The following is a 12959-nucleotide window of genomic DNA, read 5'->3' as shown; positions in this document are numbered from 1 at the left end:
CCTGTCACTGTCTCAGATATAATATAGCACCCTCTCCTGTCACTGTCTCAGATATAATATAGCACCCTCTCCTGTCACTGTCTCAGATATAATATAATATAGCACCCTCTCCTGTCACTGTCTCAGATATAATATAATATAGCACCCTCTCCTGTCACCGTCTCAGATATAATATAATATAGCACCCTCTCCTGTCACTGTCTCAGATATAATATAATATAGCACCCTCTCCTGTCACCGTCTCAGATATAATATAATATAGCACCCTCTCCTGTCACTGTCTCAGATATAATATAATATAGCACCCTCTCCTGTCACTGTCTCAGATATAATATAGCACCCTCTCCTGTCACCGTCTCAGATATAATATAGCACCCTCTTCTGTCACTCTCTCAGATATAATATAGCACCCTCTCCTGTCACTGTCTCAGATATAATATAATATAGCACCCTCTCCTGTCACTGTCTCAGATATAATATAGCACCCTCTTCTGTCACTGTCTCAGATATAATATAATATAGCACCCTCTTCTGTCACTGTCTCAGATATAATATAATATAGCACCCTCTCCTGTCACCGTCTCAGATATAATATAGCACCCTCTTCTGTCACTGTCTCAGATATAATATAGCACCCTCTCCTGTCACTGTCTCAGATATAATATAATATAGCACCCTCTTCTGTCACTGTCTCAGATATAATATAATATAGCACCCTCTCCTGTCACTGTCTCAGATATAATATAGCACCCTCTCCTGTCACTGTCTCAGATATAATATAATATAGCACCCTCTCCTGTCACTGTCTCAGATATAATATAATATAGCACCCTCTCCTGTCACTGTCTCAGATATAATATAATATAATATAGCACCCTCTCCTGTCACTGTCTCAGATATAATATAATATAGCACCCTCTCCTGTCACCGTCTCAGATATAATATAATATAACACCCTCTCCTGTCACTGTCTCAGATATAATATAATATAGCACCCTCTCCTGTCACTGTCTCAGATATAATATAATATAGCACCCTCTCCTGTCACTGTCTCAGATATAATATAATATAGCACCCTCTTCTGTCACTGTCTCAGATATAATATAATATAGCACCCTCTCCTGTCACTGTCTCAGATATAATATAATATAGCACCCTCTCCTGTCACTGTCTCAGATATAATATAATATAGCACCCTCTTCTGTCACTGTCTCAGATATAATATAATATAGCACCCTCTCCTGTCACTGTCTCAGATATAATATAATATAGCACCCTCTCCTGTCACTGTCTCAGATATAATATAGCACCCTCTCCTGTCACTGTCTCAGATATAATATAATATAGCACCCTCTCCTGTCACTGTCTCAGATATAATATAATATAGCACCCTCTCCTGTCACTGTCTCAGATATAATATAATATAACACCCTCTCCTGTCACTGTCTCAGATATAATATAATATAGCACCCTCTCCTGTCACTGTCTCAGATATAATATAATATAGCACCCTCTCCTGTCACTGTCTCAGATATAATATAATATAGCACCCTCTCCTGTCACTGTCTCAGATATAATATAATATAGCACCCTCTCCTGTCACTGTCTCAGATATAATATAATATAGCACCCTCTCCTGTCACTGTCTCAGATATAATATAATATAGCACCCTCTCCTGTCACTGTCTCAGATATAATATAATATAGCACCCTCTCCTGTCACCTTCTCAGATATAATATAGTACCCTCTCCTGTCACTGTCTCAGATATAATATAGCACCCTCTCCTGTCACCGTCTCAGATATAATATAATATAGTACCCTCTCCTGTTACCGTCTCAGATATAATATAATATAGCACCCTCTCCTGTCACTGTCTCAGATATAATATAATATAGCACCCTCTCCTGTCACTGTCTCAGATATAATATAGCACCCTCTCCTGTCACTGTCTCAGATATAATATAATATAGCACCCTCTCCTGTCACCGTCTCAGATATAATATAATATAGCACCCTCTCCTGTCACCGTCTCAGATATAATATAATATAGTACCCTCTCCTGTCACTGTCTCAGATATAATATAATATAGCACCCTCTCCTGTCACCGTCTCAGATATAATATAGCACCCTCTCCTGTGACTGTCTCAGATATAATATAATATAGCACCCTCTCCTGTCACTGTCTCAGATATAATATAATATAGCACCCTCTCCTGTCACTGTCTCAGATATAATATAATATAACACCCTCTCCTGTCACTGTCTCAGATATAATATAATATAGCACCCTCTCCTGTCACTGTCTCAGATATAATATAATATAGCACCCTCTCCTGTCACTGTCTCAGATATAATATAATATAGCACCCTCTCCTGTCACTGTCTCAGATATAATATAATATAGCACCCTCCCCTGTCACCGTCTCAGATATAATATAGCACCCTCTTCTGTCACTCTCTCAGATATAATATAGCACCCTCTCCTGTCACTGTCTCAGATATAATATAATATAGCACCCTCTTCTGTCACTGTCTCAGATATAATATAGCACCCTCTCCTGTCACTGTCTCAGATATAATATAATATAGCACCCTCTCCTGTCACTGTCTCAGATATAATATAATATAGCACCCTCTCCTGTCACTGTCTCAGATGTAATATAATATAGTACCCTCTCCTGTCACTGTCTCAGATATAATATAATATAGCACCCTCTCCTGTCACTGTCTCAGATATAATATAATATAGCACCCTCTCCTGTCACTGTCTCAGATATAATATAGCACCCTCTTCTGTCACTGTCTCAGATATAATATAATATAGCACCCTCTCCTGTCACCGTCTCAGATATAATATAGCACCCTCTTCTGTCACTGTCTCAGATATAATATAGCACCCTCTCCTGTCACTGTCTCAGATATAATATAATATAGCACCCTCTCCTGTCACTGTCTCAGATATAATATAATATAGCACCCTCTCCTGTCACTGTCTCAGATATAATATAATATAGCACCCTCTCCTGTCACTGTCTCAGATATAATATAATATAGCACCCTCTCCTGTCACTGTCTCAGATGTAATATAATATAGTACCCTCTCCTGTCACTGTCTCAGATATAATATAATATAGCACCCTCTCCTGTCACTGTCTCAGATATAATATAATATAGCACCCTCTCCTGTCACTGTCTCAGATATAATATAATATAGCACCCTCTCCTGTCACCTTCTCAGATATAATATAGTACCCTCTCCTGTCACTGTCTCAGATATAATATAGCACCCTCTCCTGTCACTGTCTCAGATATAATATAATATAGCACCCTCTCCTGTCACTGTCTCAGATATAATATAATATAGCACCCTCTCCTGTCACCTTCTCAGATATAATATAGTACCCTCTCCTGTCACTGTCTCAGATATAATATAGCACCCTCTCCTGTCACTGTCTCAGATATAATATAATATAGCACCCTCTCCTGTCACCTTCTCAGATATAATATAATATAATATAGCACCCTCTCCTGTCACTGTCTCAGATATAATATAGCACCCTCTCCTGTCACTGTCTCAGATATAATATAATATAGCACCCTCTCCTGTCACCGTCTCAGATATAATATAATATAGCACCCTCTCCTGTCACTGTCTCAGATATAATATAATATAGCACCCTCTCCTGTCACCGTCTCAGATATAATATAATATAACACCCTCTCCTGTCACTGTCTCAGATATAATATAATATAGCACCCTCTCCTGTCACCGTCTCAGATATAATATAATATAGCACCCTCTCCTGTCACTGTCTCAGATATAATATAATATAGCACCCTCTCCTGTCACCGTCTCAGATATAATATAATATAGCACCCTCTCCTGTCACTGTCTCAGATATAATATAATATAGCACCCTCTCCTGTCACCGTCTCAGATATAATATAATATAGCACCCTCTCCTGTCACCGTCTCAGATATAATATAATATAGCACCCTCTCCTGTCACTGTCTCAGATATAATATAATATAACACCCTCTCCTGTCACTGTCTCAGATATAATATAATATAATATAGCACCCTCTCCTGTCACTGTCTCAGATATAATATAATATAATATAGCACCCTCTCCTGTCACCGTCTCAGATATAATATAATATAGCACCCTCTCCTGTCACTGTCTCAGATATAATATAATATAGCACCCTCTCCTGTCACTGTCTCAGATATAATATAATATAGCACCCTCTCCTGTCACTGTCTCAGATATAATATAATATAGCACCCTCTCCTGTCACCGTCTCAGATATAATATAGCTCCCTCTCCTGTCACTGTCCCAGATATAATATAATATAGCACCCTCTCCTGTCACTGTCTCAGATATAATATAATATAGCACCCTCTCCTGTCACTGTCTCAGATATAATATAATATAGCACCCTCTCCTGTCACTGTCTCAGATATAATATAATATAACACCCTCTCCTGTCACCGTCTCAGATATAATATAATATAGCACCCTCTCCTGTCACCGTCTCAGATATAATATAATATAGCACCCTCTCCTGTCACCGTCTCAGATATAATATAATATAGCACCCTCTCCTGTCACCGTCTCAGATATAATATAATATAGCACCCTCTCCTGTCACTGTCTCAGATATAATATAGCACCCTCTCCTGTCACTGTCTCAGATATAATATAATATAGCACCCTCTCCTGTCACTGTCTCAGATATAATATAGCACCCTCTCCTGTCACTGTCTCAGATATAATATAATATAGTACCCTCTCCTGTCACTGTCTCAGATATAATATAATATAGCACCCTCTCCTGTCACTGTCTCAGATATAATATAGCACCCTCTCCTGTCACTGTCTCAGATATAATATAATATAGCACCCTCTCCTGTCACTGTCTCAGATATAATATAGCACCCTCTCCTGTCACTGTCTCAGATATAATATAGCACCCTCTCCTGTGACTGTCTCAGATATAATATAATATAGCACCCTCTCCTGTCACTGTCTCAGATATAATATAATATAGCACCCTCTCCTGTCACTGTCTCAGATATAATATAGCACCCTCTCCTGTCACTGTCTCAGATATAATATAGCACCCTCTCCTGTCACTGTCTCAGATATAATATAGCACCCTCTCCTGTCACTGTCTCAGATATAATATAATATAGCACCCTCTCCTGTCACTGTCTCAGATATAATATAATATAGCACCCTCTCCTGTCACTGTCTCAGATATAATATAGCACCCTCTCCTGTCACCGTCTCAGATATAATATAATATAGCACCCTCTTCTGTCACTCTCTCAGATATAATATAATATAGCACCCTCTCCTGTCACTGTCTCAGATATAATATAATATAGCACCCTCTCCTGTCACTGTCTCAGATATAATATAGCACCCTCTTCTGTCACTGTCTCAGATATAATATAATATAGCACCCTCTTCTGTCACTGTCTCAGATATAATATAATATAGCACCCTCTCCTGTCACCGTCTCAGATATAATATAGCACCCTCTTCTGTCACTGTCTCAGATATAATATAGCACCCTCTCCTGTCACTGTCTCAGATATAATATAATATAGCACCCTCTCCTGTCACTGTCTCAGATATAATATAATATAGCACCCTCTTCTGTCACTGTCTCAGATATAATATAATATAGCACCCTCTCCTGTCACTGTCTCAGATATAATATAGCACCCTCTCCTGTCACTGTCTCAGATATAATATAATATAGCACCCTCTCCTGTCACTGTCTCAGATATAATATAATATAGCACCCTCTCCTGTCACTGTCTCAGATATAATATAATATAGCACCCTCTTCTGTCACTGTCTCAGATATAATATAATATAGCACCCTCTCCTGTCACTGTCTCAGATATAATATAATATAGCACCCTCTCCTGTCACTGTCTCAGATATAATATAATATAGCACCCTCTTCTGTCACTGTCTCAGATATAATATAATATAGCACCCTCTCCTGTCACTGTCTCAGATATAATATAATATAGCACCCTCTCCTGTCACTGTCTCAGATATAATATAGCACCCTCTCCTGTCACTGTCTCAGATATAATATAATATAGCACCCTCTCCTGTCACTGTCTCAGATATAATATAATATAGCACCCTCTCCTGTCACTGTCTCAGATATAATATAATATAGCACCCTCTTCTGTCACTGTCTCAGATATAATATAATATAGCACCCTCTCCTGTCACTGTCTCAGATATAATATAATATAGCACCCTCTCCTGTCACTGTCTCAGATATAATATAATATAGCACCCTCTTCTGTCACTGTCTCAGATATAATATAATATAGCACCCTCTCCTGTCACTGTCTCAGATATAATATAATATAGCACCCTCTCCTGTCACTGTCTCAGATATAATATAGCACCCTCTCCTGTCACTGTCTCAGATATAATATAATATAGCACCCTCTCCTGTCACTGTCTCAGATATAATATAATATAGCACCCTCTCCTGTCACTGTCTCAGATATAATATAATATAGCACCCTCTTCTGTCACTGTCTCAGATATAATATAGCACCCTCTCCTCTTTTCTCTGCTTACCTTTATCCTCTCCTCCTCCTCTCTGGTCCCCAGGTCCACAGGCTGGTTGTGGTGGATGAGAATGCCCGGATCGTGGGCATCGTGTCCCTGTCGGACATCCTGCAGGCCCTGGTGCTCACCCCTGCAGGTATAAACACCCAGCGTTCCTCCTAATAGAAATAAAATATAAACTCCACCCTGTACTGTCCTGTCTCCAACCCCAACAATAGACGACAAAAGGAAGGCCACTGTAAACCGGTCTGACATGGCACGGTGTGGCTTGGGCTGGTCTTGAGTCGGCCCTGGGTCATACACATTTTATTTATTTTTATTTTATTTATTTATTTCACCTTTATTTAACCAGGTAGGCAAGTTGAGAACAAGTTCTCATTTACAATTGCGACCTGGCCAAGATAAAGCAAAGCAGTTCGACAACATACAAAAACACAGAGTTACACATGGAAGTAAAACAACATACAATCAATGATGCAGTAGAAAAAAATAAGACTATATGCAATGTGAGCAAATGATGTGAGATAAGGGAGGTAAAGGCAAAAAAGGCCATGGTGTATACATGCTGTATGTTGAATGCTTTCAGATACTTGAGCTGCACTTGATTTGGTTTACTTGGTACAATGGAACCTTTGGAATAGTCTCAACACTCCCAAGCCATGTCAAGTGCACCTCAAATGTGTAAGTATTTGACTCATGTGTTTAACCCAGGTCTAGTCTGGGTTGACTGAGGCGGTAGGCTGTGACTGTGGTTTCTCTCTGGGAACATGCTGGGGGAAGGTACTGATGAGGGGGACCATGCTATATGGAATACACAGGGTTTGCTTGCTCACACATAATCAAGCTTGTGGTTAAGGGTGTGTCTGTTTTTGTGCTGTGTACAAATGTGTTCTAGCATGAGTGAGAATGTTCCTTCAGTGTGTGTGTGTTCTCGCGCCCATGTCATGAAGGCTGAGTGATGAGCGAGTAGCAGGCCCTACCATTTATCTCTCCATGCCCCACCCTTTCCTCTCTTTCTGTTCTGTCTCCTCCCTGATGGATTGCTTTTCTACTACTTCCCCTCCATCTCTCTTTCCATCCTCTCCTCCTTCCTGATGGATCGCTTTTCTACTACTTCCCCTCCATCTCTCTTTCCATCCTCTCCTCCTTCCTGATGGATCGATTTTCTACTACTTCCCCTCATCCCTCTTTCTCTCATTTCCTCCAACCCTCTTGTCCTGCTCTCCTCCATCCCTCTTTCCCTCCAGCCCCACTGTCTGACCCCAGCCTCTATCCATCAGAGCTTTTCGTTATCTCTGAGCAAACTTTGTCAGAAAAGCCACAACACCTGGACTCGTTCAATAAGAAATGCTCATTTTCTATTGCAAAACATGAAACAAATGTTCTGTTGCGTCCCCTAATACACCCAACCCGTTTTCAGCCTGTCAGAGACGAGGGCGTTGTGCAGGTGTTGGTTTGACTGCTGCCGCTCTATATCTAGATGTAGAACACTGCATATGAATGATCTGCTTGTAGACGTGTGGTTAATATTAACACGCACCATGTGTTGGCTTTAATGTTGGGAACTATAAGCTGGGTGGTTCCAGCCCAGAATGCTGATTGGCTGCCTGCCGTGGTATATGTAAGGGATAATCAACGAGGGGCTATGCGTTCTATGGAGAAAAAATCATGAATGACATGGGTGTGTTCGCGGAGTGGAACTGACCCACCACAGATTTGAATTATATTCGAGAGAACGTATAGAGCGCCAAGTTGTTTATCCCTTTTATACCATGGCTAAAATTGAACACATTTGCCACTAGAAAGGTGTTAATTTGCCAATGGACGTTTTCAACATCCACTGAAGTAGTAGCTTGGAAGTTTACTAGATGGCTATAGGTAACAAGCAAACAGATGTGCTAGTTTAGCTAACCAAACCATCTGTCCTAGCTTGCCATTATGAAAATCCAATTCAACAATGCCAATCATGTTTTCAATTTGACTTGCTTTCAAAAGAAGCTCAAGCATAGAACATGTAAGAATGAACTATGGCTATTGAATTCTACCGTGCAAATACACTGTGCGTTATAGGGAGATGATTCACACTCTAGAATGCCCTTCAAGGCGAACAGAAACAAGTATTCAACAATGCCATGGTATAACAGACCATAAACCACGCGTATGACAAAACATGAATTTTTACTGCTCTAATTACGTTAGTTTATAATAGAAATAAGGCACCGTTGGGGTTTGGTATATGGCCATAATACCACGTCTAAGGGCTGTATCCAGGCACTCCACATTGCGCCGTGCATAAGAACAGCCCTTAAATGTGGTATATTGGCCATATAACTCGGGCCTATTTGCTTAAGTATAACGTGTGTGTACATGGTATTCAACAGCAAGGCAAAACCTCACATCTCTGAGCTAAGACGATAGCATGAGACATTTTAAAGAGGTACACACAGAGATGCCACCAACAATCCAACTGTAGGTCTTTCCTGAGCTGCAGCAAAATTATAATCACTAAGATTTTGATTTGGGTAGACATGATGAGAGCTCCCCACCAATTACGGCAAATAGATTTAGCCTCCTGCTTAATTGAGATGTATCTTATCTAATTGCATTACTCAGGGAACACCCATGTTTTAATTTAGCATGGGAATGCGGCTAATTACACTTAATGACAGCAACAAAAATAGATTTCCACTGCTAACTGGTCATGCACACATCTCTGAATGCATCTGCATGAGCATTGACAAGAGCCTCTGAGACACTTCCATGCTAACCCAATCCTCCTCTCTCTCTCTCTATAGGTATTTGCAGGAAGAACAGCCAACCAGAAGTAGAGGCAGGGGCACCACAAGCAACGTTAGTAGAGGCAGAACCAGAGGTAGAGGTAGCAGCAGATACAGAACTACAGGAAGAGGCAGAGGCACCACCAGAGATGTTAGTAGAGGCAGAACCAGGGGTAGCGGTAGCAGCAGATACAGAACCACAGGAAGAGGCCGAAGCAGAGGCACCACCAGATACATTAGTAGAGGCAGAACCAGAGACTGAGGAACCACCAGAAACATTGGTAGAGACAGAGGTACTTGTGGCTGAACCAGCGACTGAGGTAGAAGCTCTAGTGGATGCTGAGGTAGAGGTGGTGGTGGTGGAAGCTGAAGCAGAGGTGGAAGGTAAGACTGAGGCTGAGGTGGTGGTGGAAGCAGAAATCAAGACCGAGGTAGTGGAGGTTAAGGGTGAAACTGAGGCAGAGATGGAGGTGGAGGTTAAGGCTGAAACCAAGACAGAGGAAGTAGAGGTTAAGGCTGAAACTGAGGCTGTGATGGTAGAGGTGGTGGGGGTTAAGACTGAAACCGAGGTAGAGGCTGAGTTGGAGGTTATGGCTGAAACCGAGGCTGAGGCTGAGGTGGGGAATGCTGAGGCCGTGGCAGAGTCTGAGGCAGTAGTGAAGGTAGAGACTGAAGCTGGACCCAAGGATGCTGAGGAAGGAGAGGCAGAGTGACATCCATGGCAGTCGCTACAAGCCGTACGTGACTGACCTGCCATGACGCTGCTGTGAGAGGAAGTTGACTCAGGAAGAGGAGCGAGCTGAGAAAGAGGGTGGCTCTAATTGGTGGGATGGGTGGTTTAGTAGAAGTGTGACACTCCGGCTTACCAGGGTCCTAATGGGTAATTTTCTGTGATGGGGAAGTGGTCACATGGGTGACTTACTCGGGCTGACCAACCAGGGATCACTTTACTATAACTGGGTTTTGCCTCCCTTTTCTCCAGATTGTGCACTATCACACCCCTGTCCTTTTACCTCTGGATCTTCCAGCATCACCTGTCTATGGGCCCCATCCAGAAACAACCCGTACTCCCTACCCTCTAGGCACTTGTGTAGACTTGAAAGGAGTGGATGGGTGTGAGCAATGAGGCTAGGTGGAATATTAGCCAATCAGAGAGAAAGGTGGAGCTACCACCATGTTGTCCTGTCTACACCAAGTGTCTACCTAGAGCAGTGGTTCCCAACCTTTTCTGAACCGGGGCATACCTTGATGTGAGACAAATTCTGCGGCACACCTAAAATGTCGCTATTAATTGATTTTAGTGGAAATGACCCCCATTTCACCCGAACTGCATTTTTCTGTGACAAATGTTTTTCTTATAGATAAATAGGGTTCATTTGTGTGTACCCAAGAGTGCCTCGTGACTTCATGCTAGAAATTGTAAAAAATGTAGCTCTGGTGAAATAGGTCATTAGTTTTGAGCCGTTTTGGTTAGAGATAATTGTTTTTTCTGCATTGTAAAGATGCAACCACCGACAAAGCCATGCTCCCATATTTTTCTATGGCAGAGGCTGTGGAACAGCTAAGCCTAATCAGACTCACCTGTGCTAGTGGTTCTCAGTCACAGGCAAAGTAAAAACAAATGTAACAGCCTGAGTGCACCGGACTTGAAATGTTTGTGTTTACTTTTTCATTTTTTTTTAATAAGATTAGGGAAAAGTTTCAAGTTCCTCAAGGCACACCGGTTGAAAACCACTGACATAGAAGTTAGGGGCTAAGGATTGTTTCTGGACAGGGTCATGGTCTCAGCCCCTAAACTCTATGGTTAAGGATTGTTTCTGGACAGGGTCACGGTCTCAGCCCCTAACCTCTATGGTTAAGCATTGTTTCTGGACAGGGTCATGGTCTCAGCCCCTAACCTCTATGGTTAAGCATTGTTTCTGGACAGGGTCATGGTCTCAGCCCCTAACCTCTGTGGTTAAGGATTGTTTCTGGACAGGGTCATGGTCTCAGCCCCTAACCTCTATGGTTAAGGATTGTTTCTGGACAGGGTCATGGTCTCAGCCCCTAACCTCTGTGGTTAAGGATTGTTTCTGGACAGGGTCATGGTCTCAGCCCCTAACCTCTATGGCTAAGGATTGTTTCTGGACCGGGTCATGGTCTCAACCATGAGCACACAAATGGTTTGAATATCAGTCTTTTAATCTTATTTTTTGTTCCAGTGTACTTCTACATCTTTATCATGATTCTGTCTGCTCTCCTTCAGGGAGTGTTGTTTTTCGCTTTATTTGCACAAGGTTTTGTGAACGTAACAGAGGCTCTCTGAAAACTATACCAATCCCCCCCTGCTACTTATGATGTCCCTTTGACAACGGGCTGTGCTCGCTGTCCTGTCTTTAACGTCATTGGTGCCTTTCGTCCCCACAAGTAGTCACACGTCATTGGCTGAGAGAGAGCTGGAGAATGTTCAAAAACGTGTGAGCGTTTCCAAAACCAAAAACATGATATATCACAGCTTTTGTTTATTTTTCTGATGTTGAGATAATTTTCTAGAATCAAAGTTTGTCTGTTATATTCCTGAGATGTTCATTTTGAAATTATGCTGTAAAGATAGATTCAAAGTTTTATTTATTAAATAGTATTTTCTCTGTGCTTAACTCTTTTAGAGGGTGGAAGAGAACGAAAGTGAGGTGATGGTATGCTGACTTTGACTTTGTTGTTCAATGCTTTTCAAGGCGCAGCAGCTGCCAATGTCCAACATTCTCTTTACTTCTCCAGTTACTTGGAGGCATGCAAGATATCTTGTACTCTGTATGGATCATTCTTTTTTTTCTGTGTATACAATGCCGTAAAATAATGTTCTTTGTAATTTACAGATTTTTCTTTTTTCTTGTGGATTAGGTTGTGATGTATTGTTGATGGTCTCAATAAGGGGATTATCCATTGAAAATGGATAGAACTGGTTGAGTACGACAGTATAATGGTAATACATATTGTACTTTTCAGTTGTATTTTTTACTTTGCTGTTTGAAAAAGTAATAAAACGTACTGTTGAATCTTTTTATCTGGTGTGTATGATTGTGGTATTGAATTTTCTAACATAATGGCACCACATAGTGGCACAATGGTGCAAATGTCGCCTTGAACGAGGCTACACCAAATACCCACCGAGTTCATCATGGAAATGTATGCGTTTTCAAATTTGCCTGATCATCAAACATTTTTAGTCTGCCTGACTGCAACAAATAGAAAATCTCGGCCAAACTTTGACATGCTCAAATAATGAGAGAGGGAGACGACTAGGCCTAACCTACAGTGCATTTGGAAAATATTCAGACCCCTTGACTTTTTCCACATTTTGTTACTGCCTTTCTAAAATGTATTAAGTCGTTTTTTCCCCCTCATCATTCCATACACAATACCCCATAATAACAAAGCAAAAAAAGGTGTATGTTTTTGCAAATGTATAAAAAATACAAAATGTAAATATCACATTTACAAAAGTATGCAGACCCTTTACTCAGTATTTTGTTGAAGCGTCTACAGCATCGTGTCTTCTTGGGTATGACGCTACAAGCTTGGCA

At 41.1% G+C, this 12959-nt stretch overlaps 1 protein-coding gene across 3 annotated transcripts in view; it reads left to right on the top strand.

Moving 5' to 3' along the window:
- Positions 1-12439, top strand: part of LOC106590432 (5'-AMP-activated protein kinase subunit gamma-2) — a 214014-nt gene extending 201575 nt beyond the window's left edge. For all 3 annotated transcript variants that reach the window (XM_014181470.3, XM_014181471.3, XM_014181472.3), the window contains 2 exons: positions 6662-6755; positions 9415-12439. In XM_014181470.3, coding sequence (XP_014036945.2) covers positions 6662-6755; positions 9415-10109 — 789 coding nt within the window. In that variant the 3' untranslated portion in view covers positions 10110-12439. The remainder of the gene's footprint in view (positions 1-6661; positions 6756-9414) is intronic.
- Positions 12440-12959: the final 520 nt, after the last annotated feature.

Source organism: Salmo salar, chromosome 29 (genome assembly GCF_965601325.2).
Source record: "Salmo salar chromosome 29, fSalSal1, whole genome shotgun sequence".
NCBI classification, from domain to species: Eukaryota; Metazoa; Chordata; class Actinopteri; order Salmoniformes; family Salmonidae; genus Salmo; species Salmo salar.
This window is presented reverse-complemented; position numbering and strand designations above follow the sequence as displayed.